Genomic DNA, 20,276 nt, shown 5'->3' with positions numbered 1-20,276 from the left:
CTTGGGTTTCGTCTTCCATGCTTCCTCTTTCATCCTGTTCGTGTCTGGTGACTGGGCTAGGCAGTCCTGGAGGATCTTGATCTTCTTTGCCTTGAGGAACTTTGAGGTAGAGATTGAAGTATGTGGTGGAGCACCATCCTGCTGCAGAATTTGTCCCTTTTTATGGTTAGGAATGTAAGAGGCAGCTAAGATTTGTTGATATTTCAGACTATTTATGTTGCCTTCCACCCTGCAGATCTCTCGCACACCCCCATACTGGATGTAACCTTAGTGTCTTAGCTTTCATATGAGCCATTTCTGAAACCAATTGAATCATTAAAAGTCAGGTTATTAGCAATTGTTTCTACAAAATGGATAAGCCACAAGACTTTTGTCAGGGACTGTATATCACAGGTCAACAAAAGAGTCCCGAGAAAAGACAGCGCTAGCTAAAGAATTCAGAATGAAGGCTCTGGTGTAGTGGCTTGTTGTCCAAAAGAAGGGTGTGTTTGGTGTTATTTAGGGTTTGCAGGTTGGGCCAATGAGTCCATGCATTATTGTTGCTAAAGCAACCAGAGTTGGAGATTTTGCCAGCCTCAGCGCTGAGTGTTCAAATTCTCAGCCGTGAAGTCTTCTTCTTGTTGAGCGTTCCTTTCGGCAGAACAGGATGTCCCGCCATTTGTTCTGGACTGTCCAGAGGAACTGATTGCGGGATTTGGTGGTGCAGACGTAGATGTCTATCACCTGCTTGCCGGGGATAATCTCGCTCAGTCAACTGCATGATGCGCGCGTTGGGCTTCCATGGTCAAAAGGCATCCTGTATCTGTTATGCCCTTATCTGCCCGTTGTCTTGGCGCTGCAAATTCCAATCATTCCGAGTCCAACTCTTCATAATATCAAATATATTCTGCTTGTTTTTCTTAACTATTATATAAATGCTATTTCTTTTATATTGAGTGTGTTACTTGAATACAATTTTTGTCTACTCTACCCACCTCTGACAGAGTCATACTTAAAATAAAACAACAGCTGGTTGTAGCCTGTCAGTCCTGTCCACACTGCAACTTTAAGGAAGTGCAGGGGTCAATCAATTCTGATGTAATGCTGCTCAGAGAGGTGGGTGGATGGCAGCGCTGGTCACCTCTGGGTCGTTTTCCTGTGCCGAAGGGCAGGAGGTTTTGTGTGTATGAGAAGGAAAAAAAAGAGGAGGCCCCATGGCTATCGCAGGCCTGGCGCACATGCCAGGAATTTCTGCGTCCACACGTGCTTTGGTCCTGTCAGCTTAGACGCAAAGCGCCTCATATTCCACAGTCACAGACATACAGTACACGCATTCACAGAATCGAGCCTTCTTCCTTGTTTACGGAAATGGGAACTGTCAGGTTCCCGACAGGCTAAATTTGGCAAATGATTGGTTAATCGACTTTGATGTGGCTGTCAGTCATTCTGAAAGTGTTCCTATTGGTGGGTCACATGAATGCATTTCCCACAGATACAGAGGGAGGTTGCAAGAGGGCAAGTGACAAGAACAATACGTGTGAACGTATAAGTGATTGCATGTGATTTGTTCTTAAATGTTATTTCTGTGTGTGTTTAGGTCAGAGGGGAGCTTTCTTTGCAAATCTGGTGGTTATGCAATTTTACTTTTTTTTTGTTTGTTTTACCTCCCAAATGTGTAATCAATAGGGTTGTTCCGATCATGTTTTTTTGCTCCCGATCCGATCCCGATCGTTTTAGTTTGAGTATCTGCCGATCCCGACATTTCCTGATCCGACTGCTTTTTTTTGCTCCCGATTCAATTCCAATCATTCCCGATAATTTTTCCCGATCATATACATTTTGGCAATGCATTAAGAAAAAAATGAATAAAACTCGGACGAATATATACATTCAACATACAGTACATAAGTACTGTATTTGTTTATTATGACAATAAATCCTCAAGATGGCATTTACATTATTAACATTCTTTCTGTGAGAGGGATCCACGGATAGAAAGACTTGTGACTTTGTATATTGTGACTAAATATTGCCATCTAGTGTATTTGTTGAGCTTTCAGTAAATGATACTGTAGCCATGCCCAAATGCATGATGGGAAGTGGAACCATGACTGTGCGTAGTGCTACCAATTGATAGATCTTCTCTGCGTTGGGAAATAACATAAGGTGTTAAGAAAAAGATCAATTGCTACCTTGCTTCCCCACATTGCTTCCCATGATATTTCTAATCGTAGGGAGAGGAATTGTAAGGCTTTAGCCAATTAAAAAAAGGCCCCAAAGGCTGCCAAAATTCACTCTACTCATTTTACGCTGCCTTTTATCTCTCTATATAGGTAAAACAGCGCCATTACAGATTGAGCGCGACAATGCGTGAGTGGGTCGTGCAGTGCATGTATTAATTGCGTTAAATATTTTAACGTGATACATTTTTTAAAAAATTAATTACCGCCGTTATCGGGATAAATTTGATAACCCTACCTTAAGCCTAAACTAAAGACTCTGGATGAGTGTAACATATTATGTCTGTAACGTTAAATACAATTAGAAAACAATTTAATTAAGATATATGTATATATATGTTAAAAAAAGGCATGGCCGATATTTTTTTTCCCAATTCCGATACTTTGAAAATGACGTGATCGGACCCGATCGATCGGGACATCTCTAGTAATCAACATTCTGTATTCTGGCAAACATGTTTACAAACATATCCAAAGTCAACATTGCTTCAAAAATACTTGAAATAGGTATTTGTTTTTCCATTAAGTTTTTGCACACAGGTATGTTCTGAATAATTTCCTGAAAACCAAAATGTGGGTTTTCAGAAAAAAAACTGATGTCGAGCACTCAATTTGCTGCTGCCACATATGATGAATGTGAGAGAATTCTATTCATGCTTAAAACACAACCATTATACATCATATTTTGTATGCTTTTGTTATGCTTGCATGAGAACATTGTAGCATTAATCTGTTGAGTGCGCCTCCCCTTAGCCTTCACAATATGCCCAAATATGGACTGTTATGTTCCTGTTTTCCAATATGCCCTGAATGAATACAATGTGGCAACTGTGGCTTATCAGACTTCGTTCTAGCCACAGCCGGTGTTCAAGGTCTTAGCTCCAAGATGTTTTTGTATGGAAAAATACCCAGGTTTGTGAGATGATGTGTTTCGTTTCTTAGTAAGTTTCGTTTCACGGTGGGCTTCGGCACCGCCCTTTCAACAGTATAAATGTCCAGTCTCTATTGTACTTCTTTGTACTTTCTGGGTGATCACAGCTCCTGGCTGGGTCACATCGGTTTGTACCCGAGAGCTCTTGTTCATAAAGCCTTCGAAGAAAAGCAATCCCTGGTTGGGGTCTTATTCATTTCTTTAATCGAGCTATTGAGGTAATACTTGTCTTGGAGTTCAAATTATACCATAGATATTATCTGAAATTGAAGCTTGTAAGTCCCACAGCATTGCAAGTGGGCATTTGCGTGTTGTTTTCAGCACCATTTTCTGCGTATGTTCCGGGACCTGTGCCCGTCTCATCATCCCTGTGCTGTCTTATGTACTTTGCGTTCCCGCACCTTATGATTTACAAATTAAGCACTGCCCGTGGTCGTCTCGTCAGATGAAAACTGGAATTCGTCTCTTATATTCCAGTCTCCCAAGCCACGTTTTCAGATCGTCATCGTCATAAAAATTTTTTCGTCGACAAAATATTTTTGCTTTCGTCATTGTTGACGAAAACAACACTTGTCCGCACAAGATATCTTCAGTATCGATCAAATAAAATCCCCAAATGAATACTTGCGTGAATGAATTTATTGTCTTTTGTTAATCCACCTCATTTTCAATTCAGGATGATGCTTTAGAGGCATCAAATTTGTTTTTGACTGAAAGACTGAAAGATGCATACACTCCTCTTTATTAAACTGCCTAATAGCGTCAATCCAATATTCCGTTTGCAATTGTATGGCAATTGTCAATTAAATCACATTGTCTTACTTACTTGTGTTCCCCTCTTTGGCTGATCATTAAAACAAGGTATCATTTGCCTTTAGATTGTAATTATATGCACTTGTGACGTTGCTGTTATTTTTCAGGACGTTCATACTCGCCTGCAATAAGAACGTCGCTCACCTTGTAAAAAATAAGCAGCAAATGATAAGTCAAACATGGATTCCTAATTAAGTGGAACATATTTTTTCATTGTTTCTGATTATGCGCTCGTTTCTTTCCCCCGTCAGCCGCAAATAACTGCGATAACTTACCAATGCGCAGAGCTGCTATTTTAATTACACAATGATATACAGCGGCGGAGTCGAGATTCCATTATCCTCCTTTAACAACATCCCAAATACCTGCCACAGAGCTACCATTTTGTCAATGAAACTCATTTATGTATATGCAGGGCCTTGCTAGGAAACAAAGCCTATAAAGCTCCCACATGGTAATTGTTCCGGGAGCAAATAAAATAAAAGTAAATGAGGAGAAGGACAGAGGAATATATGACGGAGAACAGCTGATGAAATGTTTTACAATAAACTATCAAGGAGACTGTTGTCTTATTCTCCTTGTTTACTGCAAATGGAGGTGAGAATAAACAAAAAATCACTCATTTGGATTAAAGATGGACTGATACATCGACTGGTTGATATATGGGGCCAATATTTGGAAATTTGACGTTTATCGGTGTCTGCCTTTTTTTATTTTTTATATTTTTTATAGTTAATAGAGATCGTGCCGTTTTTCAGAGGATCGGAATTGGTGTGAAAAGGATCGGGTTTTTAATTTTTTGTGCCGAGAGTCCTGACATGTTTTTGGAACGTTTCCCGGTGCTCCTTGGCCCAAAAGTGTTTTTTTTTACCGTTTTTGAAATTTTGAAAAAATGCGTAAGCACCCTCCTTACAAAAAAGTCAAAAATGGACTTTTCTCAAAAGTCACATTTTTGGGCATATTTGGGCCGTGCCGAGAGTCCTGTCATGTTTTTGGAACGTTTCCCGGCGCTCCTAGGCCCAAAAGTGTTTTTTGACCGTTTTTGAAATTTTGAAAAAAAATGCGTAAGCACCCCCCCACTTACAAAAAGCTCAAAAATGGACTTTTTCCAAAAGTACACTTTATTGTCAAATTTGAGCTGTGCCGAGAGTCCTGACATTTTTTTGGAACGTTTCTCGGTTCTTCTTGGCCCAAAAGTGGTTTTTGACCGTTTTGGATATTTTGAAAAAATGCGTAACCACCCCCCCCCCCCTTACAAAAAAGTCAAAAATTGACTTTTCCTATAAGTCACATTTTTTGGCATATTTGGGCTGTGCCGAGAGTCCTGACATGTTTTTGGAACGTTTCCCAGAGCTCCTAGGACCAGAAAAGTTTTTTGACCGTTTTTGAAATTTTGAAAAAATGCGTAACCCTCCCCCCCCTTACAAAAAAACTCAAAAATTCACTTTTCCCAAAAGTACACTTTTTTGGCATATTTGGGTTGTGCCGAGAGTCCTGACACGTTTTTGGAACTTTTCCCGGCACTCCTAGGCCCAAAAGTGTTTTTTGACTGTTTTTGAAATTTTGAAAAAATGCGTAAGCAATCCCCCTTACAAAAAACTCAAAAATTGACTTTTCTAAAAAGTCAACTTTTAGGCATATTTGGCCCGTGCCAGGAGTCCTGATATATTTTTTGCGCTCCTAGGCCCAAAAGTGTTTTTGACCGTTTTTGAAATGTCGAAAAAATGCGTAACCACCCCCCTTACAAAAAAGTCAAAAATGGACTTTTCCCAAAAGTCAAACTTTCAAATTCAAATTATTGAATTATACCAGGTAAAGCGGAAGTAAAACACAGTCAGCGCGGTCTTTGGGACGCAATGAGGAACGGACCGAGAGTAAATATCATGTTCAACTCATGCCGCTAGACAAAAAAAAAAAAAAAACAATCATACCTGACTGCGGCCGACAGCCGCTACAAACAACGCCCGGTTGCTAGTTGCTACAAACATTCATATTTATGTTTACGTTGGGTGGGTACACTACCCTCTTGTGGCAACATGGCTGGATCCAGCTGCTCTATGTTAAGACCAACATTTTTTTTTTGCTTGAGCTAATATGATTGTTTATGCATTCGTAATTTAATTCAGAGGTATAGTTAGCATTTTTTTTGTGGGAATATGTGGTAGGACAATTTGTTCAGTGCATTGTTTGAAAAAAAAAAAAAAAAAGTTAGCATTTTATAGCATTTAAGCGAGCGGACTTTTGCTATACAAGTTAGCCAATTTTTCTTTTGTTGTACTTCGATTCCCATTTATTTATTTATTTTTTAAAATCATGTATTGTAGTTTATTGTTAAATGCATTTATTGCTCTTGTGAAATGAAAGTGCAATTCTGCAACGCATTAAATGTTCCTTATCGGATCACCAACTTGTTCATCGATTAATCAACTACTAAAATAATTGATTAATCTATCAATGAGTTAGTTCGAATAATCGGATAAGGAACATAAAAAATTAAAATACCTGAGCCTCAAACGGTATAAAAAATGGATAAATGTACAACAAAAGAACAATTGGTTAATTTACATAACAAATGAACGCTAGCTTAAATGCTATTTTTTTTTCTTTTGACATTGCTCTTAACAAATGGTTCAGACACATATTCCCACAAAAAAAAAAGACTAAATATACCGATTAACTAAATTACAAATACATAAAAACAAAAACTAAGCTTATTTTGGTCTTAACAGGGAGCAGCTGGATTCAGCCATGTAAAATGAATTATGTCATATTTACTGTCGCCACTAAAGGTCATTGAATCCACCCAATCAATAAAACTAAATGCAAACACTTTAAAAAGTTAAAGGGATACTCGAAGCAGCAAAATTTAATTCAAAACTTTTTTCCTAATCAAATTATTCGAGTTAATTGATTAATCGGTGCAGCACTAGCTGCAGCCCTACTGGACTAAGACAAAAAAAAGTATTTTTGTCCAAATACGAAGATGAAAATTAAAAGGGCTGTCAAAAACAACACTGCTACACTAAAAAAGGAAGGTCATGGACGCTGTAAACTCACCGTCTCAAGCATGCCCGAGCATGGTATCAATTACCTGAACAAGGTGTGCCCTAAATTGTCTTCTATTAAAAAGATGTCTGGCAGTGTTAGCAAAAAGACACTGAAGAAATTAATAATCAAGGCAATGAGATGTAAACAAAGATAAGCTATCACCGGTCCCATCTCGTTCTTTGACACGTCAGATAATCACACTTCCATAATCAGTATGGCAGTCATGCATGTAGGCCACGAAGAGAACAATCACATTATCTGTCAATCTTTTAAGACTATTTTCACACTCTCCATTTCTTGCCTTCTATATTTCCCCGATAGCAAGCCATTCCTCAACTATGTGTGAAAAGACGGGAGGTTCGTGCATTTATAAACAATGCCACTGGCCCAAATATGAAAGTGGCAGGAAATAACTTAATCCTCAAAATGAAAGGATAAGTCCGATACTTTAAAGTGGAGTGGGGACGTAAGCCTGTAGTGTTGTGCAGAGGGTTACTTTCTGTGGTTGAGCCCTAGAGACTTATTACCAATAATCTGCTATTTAAAATGGAACACCCCACTGTAATCTCCCCTCTAAACCACCTAACACTGCCCATTCTCATTACCTAAGCATCTTTTAAAAAGCAATGCACTGGATTTTCTTTGAATATATCTTTTTTGAACTGCAACCCTTCCAAGAGATGGTGATTCGCAAATCATCTGTCGATCAGTTGCGCAAGAACAGAGTCTGGCAAGGTTTTTGAGAGAATGATGAGTCAGTTTTTTGCAAAACAGAAACACAAACATTATCCAAAGCGAGATAATTAGGGAACAGCTCCTGACCTAGATTTCACACACTCCTTTAAAGTGCAATTAAAATGTAACCGGTGCCAATGCATTGCTGTTGAAACGCTTCGTTCCAACACTGGGCCTTAGCCACATGCTATCAGTCGTTCAAGGGACACGCGAGTATCCAAACCTGTCATTTTGTCTTATTATGTATTATAGTTTTGCAATTGGAGGTGCCTTAATGAAATCAATTCAGCGGTGAGAACAGATTTCACATCTTGTTTGCTTTGGAAGAGCAACAAGGATGCCACTCAGGAGTCTAAAAATATTCCTCTTTCATGCATCATCAATATCTTCATTATATGAAAGATGAGCGTCAGGTCGAGTTTGCTGTTTTCATTTAAATGCCACTTGACAGGGGAGCATCTTGCCTGTGTTTATGGCGCACAGTTTTTTTTTGGTCTACTTTGCAATTGCACTTCAAATACACATAGAAAACCCCAGATTTTCCATGAATCTTGGAGAGAAAAGAAAAGAGGCAGACACATATTCATTCCATCCAATATCTACCACTTAATCTGGGGTTGGATTGCGGGGGCAGCAGCTTTGGCAGGGAAACCCAGACTTCCCTCTCCCCAGCCACTTCTACCAGCTCCTCTGATGGGATCCCAAAGCCTTCCCAGGCCAGCTGAGAGATATAGTCTCTCCAGCATGTCCTGGGTTGTCCCCGCGGCATCCCACCGGTGGGAAATGCCCGGAAAACGTCTGCAGGGAGGCGTCCAGGAGGCATCCGAACTAGATGTCCAAGCCACCTCAGCTGGCTCCTCTCAACGCGGAGGGGTAGCGACTTGACCCTGAATCCCTCCAGGATGACCGAGCTTCTCACCCTAAAGAGCTCGGACACTCTGCGGAGGAAACTCATTTCGGCCGCTCGTAACAGGGATCTTGTTCCACAGCTCGTGACCCATGGTGAGAGTAGGAACGTAGATCAACTTGTAAAATCGAAAGCTTCACCTATTGGCTTAGCTCCTTCTTTACCACAATGGGGCGGCCGTGGCGCAGTTGGTAGCTAGAGTTGTCCTTGGACCGAAGGGTCAGTGGTTAGATTCCCGGCTACGAATGCCTACTGTCGAAGTGCCCTTGGGCAAGGCACTGAACCCTGATTTGCCTCCAATGGGTTGACAGCACCTTGCATGGCAGCACCACCATTGGTGTGTGAATGTGTGCGTGAACGGGTAAAATGTGTGCTAATGTAAAGTGCTTTGGGCATGGTAAACATGCAGATAAATGTGCTATACAAGTCCAGTCCATTTACCATTTTTACAATGGACCAGTTCATAGTTCACATCTCTGCCGTCACTGCACCGATCCGCCTGTCGATCTCCCGCTCCCTTCTATCCTCACTTGTGAAAAAGACCCCAAGATACTTGAACTCCTCCACCTGGGAATGGATCTCATCCCCGAACTGGGCAGGGCATGACACCTTTTTCCGAACGAGGACCTAACCTACAGTCTTGGATTTGGAAGTGCTGATCTTTATACCAACTGCTTCACACTTGGCTGCGAACAGCTCCAGTGAGAGTTAAAGATGACAGCTTGATGAAGCCACCAGCAGGACCCACCTACTGCCCTATTACCCAGCACCGTGATTGGATCGTGTGGGGAGGGTAGTGCGGTGTATGCATTAAAATAGAAGAGCATGGCTGAGGGCAGTGGAACCACTATTCTGGAAGTTTTTCCCAGCCGTATATCCCAACGCCCCTCGCCGAAGACCCGTGAAGTGTAATGTCATTATCTGCAAAAAGCAGAGACTCAATGCTGAGGTCGCCAAACCGGATCCCCTCAATGCTTCGGCTGATCCTAGAAATTCTGTCCATAAAATTTATGAATAGAATCGGTGGCAGAGGGCAATCTTGGGTCCAACCCTCACTGGTTCTGGTAGCGAATCTGACTTTCTGCCAGCAATGTGGACGAAACTCTGGCACTGGTCGTACAGGGACCGAAAAGCCTTTCAAACTGGGGGCTTACTCTTACCCCTTACTCCTGAAGCACCCCTCACAGGACTCCCTGAGGGACACAGTCAAATACCTTGTGGACTGGTTGGGCAAACTCCCATGCACCCTCGAGTACCCTGCCGAGGGTGTAGAGCTTGTTCGCTGTTCCACAGCCAGGACGAAAACCACACAGCTCGAGATTGGACTTCCCGACGGACCATCCTCTCCAGCACCCCTGAATAGACTTTACCAGGGAGGCTGAGGAGTGTCATCAGTTTATAATTGGAACATACACTCCAGTCTATCTTCTCAAAAAGGACCACAACCCCTGTGTGTCACTGTCCCCGATGTCCATGCGATGTTGAGGCGTGTCAGCCATGACAGCCCCATAACATCCACTTTTGGAACTCCAGGCGGATCTCATTCACCCCCTGGGACCCTGCCATTGAGGAGCTTAGATTCCCATTGGCTCACCACCCATGGGAGGGACCAAAGAAGGTTGGGTGGCAACCAAAGGCGGGGGCCTTGGCGGTCCGACCCCCAGCTACAGAAGCAAGAAAACCCCAAATTTGCCATAAATCTTGAAGAGAAAAGAAGGTTCTAATCATGGTGGAGAGGCAGACACATATTTACGTATAAATTTACAATACATTCATTGCCTTGTTTCTTAGGTATTGAAATGAATTACATCAACACTTACACTGTCAATTTCCTAGAAATGAAGGGTAAAAAGGAATTCCAGGATTTTGAGATATATATTGGATTGCTACTTATCATTAGAAGCACTGATTGGCAAGCAGTCAAAAGTGTAGTCTGCCTTTCATCCACAGTCAATTCAGGAGTCAGAAGCAGAGAAATTGGATTGATGAGGGAATAGCTTCTATTAGGATAGATTATTCTACGTATTGGGATGAGTCAAATCTCATGCAAAGTATAGCCGCAGTAATTTTTTACACGCTGCACTTCATCTCAACTCACAAGTGGCCAACTTTTATGACAGATGTTTGCTATTGTTTCAGGAATCCTATTAATATTTATCAGCCCAAAATCGCTGGCTAAGTGTTTTCTCAATAAATTCCCGCGCCCGTGTACGCATCCGCCGAGGAACTTGACAACAACTTGAAACAATTGAACACCTCAGAGAAAATGCCAGCCTCACAAACCTGTTTTGTTGTACGTGAGCATATTTCATATTTGAGCATTGATAGGTGCAAAATATAATATTTTTCAAACTTGAGCCAAGACACTTGTTTTACACATTCATCAAATCGCACATTAGCGGCACGGTGGATGACTGTTTAGCATGTTGCTTCGCAGTTCTGAAATCAAAAGGTTCAATCTGGCCTTGCCTTGGCAGTTTCTCGCTGTGCTTGTGTGGGTTTTCTCTGTTTACGCCAGTTTCCTATCCTTGGACGGTCCTGCCTGATTCATTGATTTATCATGTAGTACCTCAGAAATTGTCTAACCGTTTTGCGGCCATCTGATGATCAAGCCAATCATTCATTCATCTTCCATGCCGGGTCATCTCACGAGGTTAGCAGGGGTGCTGGAGCCAGCTACGGGCAGTAGGCATGCACACACTCATACCTATGGAAGATTTGGAGCGTTTAATCAGCCTACCATGCATGTTTTTGAGATGTGGAAGGAAACCAGAGCAACCAGAGAAAACCCATACAGAGATGCAGAGATCATATTCACGTAAAAAATGACAGGTTATATGATTATTGATTTGAACTAATATCCTGGCAACGTCATAGTAAATATGTCAGCAATTTTTTTTTTCATCTGTCCGTCCGTCCATCCATCCATCCATTCATCCATCTGTCCCGTAATCTGGGGTCGGGTCGCGGGGGCAGCAGCTTTAGATGGGAAGCCCAGACTTCCCTCTCCCCAGCCACTTCAGCCAGCTCCTCTGACGGGATTCCAAGGCGTTCCCAGGCCAGCCGAGAGACATGGTCTCTCCAGCGTGTCCTGGGTCGTCCCCAGGGCCTCACGCCGGTTTGACATGCCCATAACACTTCTCCAGGGAGGCGTCCAGGAAGCATTTGAACCAGATGCCCATGGAACCTCAACTGACTCCTCTCAACGCGGAGGACTAGTGGCTCAGTATGACCGAGCTTCTCACCCTATCTCTAAGGGAGGGCCAGGAAACCCAGCAGAGGAAACTCATTTCGGCCGCTTTATCCGGTATCTTGTCCTTTCGGTTACGACCCACAGCTCATGACCATAGTTTAGGGTAGGAACGTAGATCGACTGGTAAATCGAGAGCTTCGCCTTTCGGTTCAGCTCTTTCTTTGCCACTACGGACCGGGGCAGAGTCCACATCACTGCAGACGCTGCACCGATCTGCCTGTCGATCTCCCGCTCCCTCCTACACTCACTCGTGAACAAGACCCAATGACACTTGAACTCCTCCACTTGGGTAAGATCTTATCCCTGACCCAGAGAAGGCACGCCACCCTTTTCCGACTGAGGACCACGGTCTCGGATTTGGAGGTGCTGATCTTCATTCCAACCGCTTCACACATGGCTGAAAACCACTCCAGTGAGCGTTGTAGGTCACGGCTTGATGAAGCCAACAGCACTACATCATCTACAAAAAGCAAAGATGTAATACTGAGGCCACCGAATCGGACCCCCCCAATGCTTCGGCTGCGCCTAGAAATTCTTTCCATAAAAGTTATGAATAGAATCGGTGAAAAAGGGCAGCCTTGGCGGAGTCCAACCCTCACTGGGAAGGAATTCGACTTACGGTAGGCAATGCGGACCAAACTCTGACACCGGTCGTACAGGGACCGAACAGCCCTTACCAAGGGGATTGTTACCCTGTACTCCCGTAGCACCCCCAGACGACTCCCCGAGGCACACGGTCGAACACCTAATCCAAATCTACCAATCACATGTAGACTGGTTGGGCGAACTCCCATCCATCCTCGAGGACCCTGCCAAAGGTGTAGAGCTGGTCCACTCTTCCACGGCCGGGACATAAACCACACTGCTCCTCCTGAATCTGAGATTCGACTTCCCGACGGACCCTCCTCTCCAGCACCACTGAATATACTTTACAGGGGAGGCTGAGGATTGTGATCCCTCGATAGTTGAAATACACCCTCCGATCTCCCTTCTTAAAAAGGGGGACCACCACCCCGGTCTGCCAATCCAGAGGCACTGTCCCCTATGCCCATATATATATATATATATATATATATATAATTTTTTTAAATAAAACAACACCAAATTATTTAGGGGGGGGGCTTAGGCCTAACGATGCCAATGCATTTATGAATAATTAAAGTGCAATTCTTAAATATGACGCCTTTACAAAAATATAATTCTCTCTCTGGCCAAGATGCAGCGTCCCAAACAAGTTTGATGACCGTGCGATTCATCTTCTCGGAATTAAACGAGACATACAGTGTATCACAAAAGTGAGTACACCCCTCGCATTTATGCAGATATTTAAGTATATCTTTTCATGGGACAACACTGACAAAAGGACACTTTGATACAATGAAAAGTAGTCAGTGTGCAGCTTATATAATAGAGTTGATTTACTTTCCCCTCAAAATAACTCAAAATATAGCCATTAATATCTAAAGCCCTGGCAACAAAAGAGAGTACACCCCTTAGAAACTACGTACATCCCTAAATGTCCAAATTGAGTACTGCTTGTCATTTTGTGCACACAGACTACATTTCATTGTGTCAAAGTGTCATTTTGTCAGTGTTGTCCCATGAAAAGATATACTTAAATATCTGCAGAAATGCAAGGGGTGCACTCACTTTTGTGATACACTACTTATCCGGACAGACCTATTCCAGTGAATAATACTTGGATTTGAGATGCAACTCGAGATTAATTTATTGGTGGAGGGGTAATGCAACACAATTGATTCTGAATTTTGTCCTTAGGCACCCTAACATTTTCCCTAGATAGATACTACAAAGTGAACACCACAGGCAAAGAAGCACGTCTCATTCTGTTACTAACAATAGTGAAGACACTCCGAGCCTGGTTTTAATAATATTAGCCATATGATCAAGGTCAACCATTGCTTTATTTGTACAAAATGTGCAGAGCACATACAAATATTTTACTGTAAGTAATGTGCCTCAGTTCGAGATTGTCATGCAAAAAAATAATGTTCTCGCCTGCTCCGACATATTGCGAGTTTGTGTCTTCGCCTGCTCCATCTGTGCCCTTTATATGAAAGAGAATAGTTGAGCAGACCAACAAAGGGCAGCACAGAGGAGGCAGAGGTGCCGAGGGAAGCCGAGCACTGCTGGAAGGGATCGGTATCTGCTTTTGTGACAGCACATTTGAGCACAAATATAGCATGTGTGTTGCAGCTTTAGCAAGACTGTTTTAATTGAAAATATACATTGTGTCGCGTTAGTTTTCTTACAAGGCAAATGATGTGCATGCATATGTCGGTCAGAACCATAATAGCATATTACATCACTATTGATGTTTACCAAGTATGTGGTCCAATGTCGTGTAACCTATGGTTCAATTGTCAGATACAGTGAGTTGCTGTTCATTGTCTTCAACCAGAACTCCAAAGGACGGACGGAGTTCTTCTCAGCTGTTCAACCCGGCCAACTTGGCCGCTTGCATGCTACCGTTGGAGCTGGGCCTGCTGTTGCTGAGGCAACATCCCCACCAACAACAACAACCATGTGGAAGCTGGCGGGTCTCTGTTTTGCAGCTCGGCCTCATTATGCTGCTGCTGGCTTTGATGTGGTTTGTGAGGCTCTACCTGCATTACTGCAGCCAGTGGCTTTACCTCCAGGCCATAGCAGTTCCTGTCAACAAGTGAGTTCAATTCCTTTGATACACACACATACACCCAACTGTAAGGATGGGGAGGGGCTTACACAGTATGCATGCACGCAGACAACAAAAATGTATAGCCGCTTTTGTTACGCGCTCTTCGTATCCTGTTGAACCGCTTGTAAATAATGCTCAAGGTGAGATATTGCAGCATCGTCCCACAATGAGATAATCCTGACACCCACAATAAAGTTTAGAAAGGATTTTATATCAGTCCTGTTTGTTTTCGTGTAAACGCAATAGCTTTTTGAGTAACATTTAAAAGCTTAATTCCTAAATACCTGGTGTTTTAGGAGCTCTAAAATTGTATTTTTTGGGGGGAGGAGTGGGTCCCAGACAGCCTAACTCTCGAAACGCTGCTCTCACATTTTCATTTTGAACACATAGCATATTGTTCCTGGTACGATGATGCGGTTGTCAGTCCACGTGTGACTGAGCATGAACACCACCAACATTTACAACTACCATGGTTTCAATAGCAGTAGTAGGTTTCAGGAACAAAATTAGTGGTGTTTCCCCCACTTTCACAACATTGACGTCTTTTTACATTCATTACGGTGGCTGTTACTGGCGAAAAAACTTCTAATATCCCTCCTATTCGAAGGGAACGGACGAGGCAGCATGTTTTCGACATGAATCCGTCAGGGCTGTGTTGTGAGTGTGCGTGTGTCTGCGTGGCGGGTGGGGTCAGGTCATCAGCCAATCAAACACGCATTTGAGGGAGGAAAAATGGCCTGGCACATTCAGCAAGTGACAAAAGGAAGGTAAGTCTTCCAAAGCTTTTCAGTTTTGGTCGATTTTAGCGACGCTGGTGGGCAAAAGTGGTAGTGTGTGAAGAATGCGTTTCCCATGAGGACCAGCGCACACCTGCACAGTGTCATAAAATCATCAATCAATCAGAGATCAATCTCCCAATTGCCTGCAGATGGATTAATAAAAGTACCAGGGGTTTTTGGTGCTCCCTAATATTACCTAATATATTAGTCCCAAAATGGGACACCCTGGGATCCGCCCCCAAGCTGAGCCTAGCCTTTGTTTTGTAAATGGGGCCATTACTTATGCACCGCTGGCTGCATCCCATTTCTATTTTTCTTCCCCCACCCCTTGGCCCTTGAAACGAAGCAAGAAGGGGTAGGGCTTGAAACGTCAGCCCTACGAATTGGGACACCTCTTTATACTCACGTAGGTCATAAGTCCGTTCGGCCAGTTGTTACATAACCAAAAGCGACGTGCACTAAGTGCACTTGTGCGTTTAGCAAAACTGAAAAACAAAACAAACAACAAATGAAGAAACACAATGAACTAATATTACAATTAGTGGTGTCGATTTTTTTATTTATTACACCCCTAAATAGTGCACTTTTTATCGTGATTAATCTTTTTTAACTGTTACTTTTCTGACTGAAGAAAACACATTGAGAGTAGATAATACTGGTCATCAGCTGTTAGAATATTATTTGAATGTATCAAGCTTGTTTCATTTAATTTAAGCAAAGCAGACAAAACAAACACTTGTAACTAATGGAAGGGTCCACAACACATGCACGTAGATGTGGAGCAGTAGTTCAGTCTAATTTAATTTGGTTTCAAATTCAATGTAATATTTACACCATGGTATGAAACCTGAATGAATAGTTTGTTTCTGAACCAAGAGTGGTATTTACTAATCTTGCATATTTGTTTCCAACAATTTCATGTGTCGTGCTCTTCGTTTCACCACTGTTGCTTGGTGTGCTTAGTTGTAGTATTTCTAAATATCTATGTATATCAATGCATATCCACAGCAAATTGTTAATTGATCTTTTTAAAAATGTTTTTTAACATGTAGAGGGTATTCAAACAAATACATCCGAATGAATTAGAATTATTAAAACACTACTTTGTCTGAAAGTAGCCTGACTGAGCCTGTTTCGCACAACCCCCCTTTCAGATACTGTTACTTCTTACTTGACACTAAACTGCTAAACTTCTGAGAATATTTTAATAATTCTAATTCATTCGGATGTATTTGTTTGAATACCCTCTACATGTTAAAAAACATTTTAAAAAGATGCGGAACAGGCTCAGTCAGTCTACTTTCAGACAAAGCTGAGGAGGGGGTTGTGCGAAACAGGCCCAGTCAGGCTACTTTCAGACAAAGTAGCCTCACTAAGCCTGTTTCGCACAACCCCCTCTTCAGCCATTAGCTGAGGAGCTGAGGAGGGGGGTTGTGCGAAACAGGCTCAGTCAGTGTAGCCTGACTGAGCCTGTTTTGCACAACCCCCCTTTCAGACACTGTTATTTCTTACTTGAAACTATCCATGTTGCTCTGCATTGTTTACTTCCTTGAACTGGATGAATTCGGTCGCACTTGTCGACGTTGATCTTAGCGTGGTGACGTCACGTAACCTTATGCACGGCTGAGGAGGGGTGGGGGGTTAGACGGGTGAAAAAAAAAAAAAAAAGACACTGTTTTTTTTGCCAATGGGAAAGGTGCCAAATGCCGATTGCTAGTGGGTTGCATCGGCTTGGAAAAAACGCGCGTTGACCCACTAGTTTCAGTGGGAAAGGGGCATTAGTGACATAATATGCTGGATGACACTTAATGACATCTGTCATAAGCATTCAGTAATGCCCATTATAGTTTCATGTCCTAATTATGACGGTCTTATGACAGTATTATGACGCCGCTGTCAAATAAAGTGTTACCTATTAACCCAAATAAATCAACGAATAAGCCGCAGTGGACTGCAAGATTCAAAATAAGGGGAAAAAGTAGCGAGTGGCCTATACTTAAAAAATCACGGTATTTGGTAGATCATAACTAGCTTTAGCAAAGAGTTGCTAAATGTGCAAGACAAAATCTTCATTTTAGCTTTGGAATAGAACATATGACAGACACCACTGTAACCAAGCCTGTTCTTTGCTGGTATGTTTTGGAATTTTCATATGGCACTCCAATGGACCGCTTCTTTGAGATTAATGAGCAGAATCTGGAATAGGCAGAATCAGGTGGGACTTAATGAGCTCGTAGGTGACATTTCCCGTGTTACCACAGCTTTGCCTTCTTCAGACTGAAGGGAAGATTAAGGATCTTATGAGCCTTGCTGTAAATGGAGAGTCAATTCTGCTATTCTCTTGTTGCTGAAAATATTGTTTGAGGTACATTTTCTTATCTCTTTCTGGTATTTTTGCTTGTTTGATTCTTACACAATATGTGACACAGCTGTAGAGACGACATTTTTTTGGGTGATGGTCTTCAAATTAATTTAAAATGACGACTGTGCATCCTTCACAAATATGTATTGTGTGTGAATGACTGGAAACAAGTGCCCCCGAGTAGAAAAACATCATAAACACAAATCTGCCGCACGGATATTGACAGTTGCGCATAACCCCCAATCTGGTTTAATCGTCCTTCCGCCAGATTCCAATTCCACGCGTACACGGTGGACCTCGTGTACCAGAGTTCTTTGCTCCACACCCGCGAGGAGCTGGCCATGGTGGTGGTGGGTCCCCTGACCTTGAATGCAGTAACGTTCCTGCTGGTTCTGATCAGATGGGGCTGTCAACAGATATTTGGCTCACTCCCTTCCTTCACGTCAAAGTTTATCATGGCTCAGGGAGTGTGGACAGTCCTGCACCCCTTGGCAGTCCTTGCAGTGGACGCTGTCCTCGGGGTAAGTCACTTAAAAATAACTTGGACACTTATGCACTCGAAATAGGAGTTCACTTTATCTTGGCAAAGTGACTTTAGATTATGGAATAAAATTAGGAGAGAAGATGATGGGGGAAAAAGGTTAGCAATGGTGGAATTTTGATTGTTTAAATTAGACATTTTCTGGATGTTTAGTTAGAACGATATTGTTTTAATGTACATATTTCCTTCTACGTGTTCACGTCATACATTTATTTTTACATTTGTAATTGTTGAATCTTATCTCCTATTTTTGTATTTATAGTCGTTTTTTTTTTGTCACTTATTTATTTTGTAATTTGGGCAGCGTTGGTCTACTATATGTTACAACATTGCATAGACTTCATAACCTATTGGCATGAAACGGGGAACTGGGCCCGATTCGTAGGGGGCCTATTTTCAAAAACTTCAAATATTTTTAAAACCAAAGCTGCTACCGACCTAAAACCAAATAAGGCACCTACCTTAGCCATATACGAGTCTCCATGAGCAGTGACATAAAAAAATTCAAAGACGTTCCCTAATAAAATCCCGATTAATTACTTTTTATATAAGTATAACACAACTTAAATTGGCTATAAAAGTCTCAGATTTTACACTAGATGCACAAAAATCACCTAATGCAGACATAACCACCTATATTTTTAGGATCAATAGCAATGTTTAACATATATAAGTTTTTGACCGAAATAGCAACTTAATTTTTTTTTGTTTTTATTCACTGCAAGTTTTCAACAGCTAATACATCACTCAATTTAACATCAGAAACTTAATACTTGAGGAAAAAATGCAGAATCAATTATAAATAATCAGGGCTGTAATAATTATCACGTTAACGGGCGGTAATTAATTTTTTAAATTAATCACGTTAAAATATTTGACGCAATTAACGCACATGCCCCACTCAAACAGATTAAAATGACAGCACAGTTCAATGCCAATTTGTTACTTGTGTTTTTGGAGTTTTATCACCCTCTGCTGGCGCTTGGGTGCAACTGATTTTATGGGCTTAAGAACCCATGAGGATTGTGTAATTATTGACATCAACAATGATGGGCTACTAGTTTATTTTTTGATTGAAAATTTTACAAATTTTATTAAAACAAAAACATTAAGAGGGGTTTTAATATAAAGTGTCTATAACTTATACTAACATTTATCTTTTAGGAACTACAAGTCTTCTATCCATGGATCGCTTTAACAGAATGATAATAATGTTAATGCCATTTTGTTGATTTATTGTTATAATAAACAAATACAGGACTTATGTACCGTATGTTGAATGTATATATCCATTTTGTGTCTTATCTTTCCATTCCAACAATAATTTACAGAAAAATATGGAATATTTCATAGATGGTTTGAATTGCGATTAATTACGATTAATTAATTTTTAAGCTGTAATTAACTCGATTAAAAATTTTAATCGTTTGACAGCCCTATAAATAATATATAAATAGATTATTAATCAATTCTATATACAATCACAACTTATTATAGAATAGAATAGCCATTTGTGATCATGATACACTACATACTGGTAGCAAATGAGACTAGCGGCCGCCTGGCATAAACAAATTCCCTGAACTCTTTAGAGATATGGACGTAAAACAGTCTCGATTATTGGTTAAAGGCAAAGATACCGTGCAGTTAGTGTTTATTTTACATATACTTTCGAAGTACAATGCTACTCTGTTAGTGAAGGGGGCTAGCCGCCGCCTGGCTTAAACAGAGTTTTTCTGGCAAAAATTCTTGTGAATAAATGCTTAATTCCCTGAACTCTTTAGAGATATGGACGTAAAACAGTCTCGATTATTGGTTAAAGGCAAAGATACCGTGCAGTTAGTGTTTATTTTACATATACTTTCGAAGTACAATGCTACTCTGTTAGTGAAGGGGGCTAGCCGCCGCCTGGCTTAAACAGAGCTTTTCTGGTAAAAATTCTTGTGAATAAATGCTTAAATTCCCAAAGTCTTCATAGATATGGACATAA

General features: G+C 41.4%; 1 protein-coding gene across 2 annotated transcripts in view; it reads left to right on the top strand.

The window, feature by feature from the left end:
* The window catches only part of ofcc1 (orofacial cleft 1 candidate 1), a 167,398-nt gene that overhangs the window by 98,997 nt on the left and 48,125 nt on the right, over positions 1 to 20,276 (top strand). For both annotated transcript variants that reach the window (XM_057824675.1, XM_057824677.1), the window contains 2 exons: positions 14,329 to 14,589; positions 18,014 to 18,266. In XM_057824675.1, the coding sequence (XP_057680658.1) occupies positions 14,329 to 14,589; positions 18,014 to 18,266 (514 nt within the window). The remainder of the gene's footprint in view (positions 1 to 14,328; positions 14,590 to 18,013; positions 18,267 to 20,276) is intronic.

This window comes from Corythoichthys intestinalis, chromosome 20 (genome assembly GCF_030265065.1).
Source record: "Corythoichthys intestinalis isolate RoL2023-P3 chromosome 20, ASM3026506v1, whole genome shotgun sequence".
In the NCBI taxonomy this organism is placed as follows: domain Eukaryota; kingdom Metazoa; phylum Chordata; class Actinopteri; order Syngnathiformes; family Syngnathidae; genus Corythoichthys; species Corythoichthys intestinalis.
Note: the sequence above shows the minus strand (reverse complement) of the source record. Positions and strands in the feature narration are given on the sequence as shown.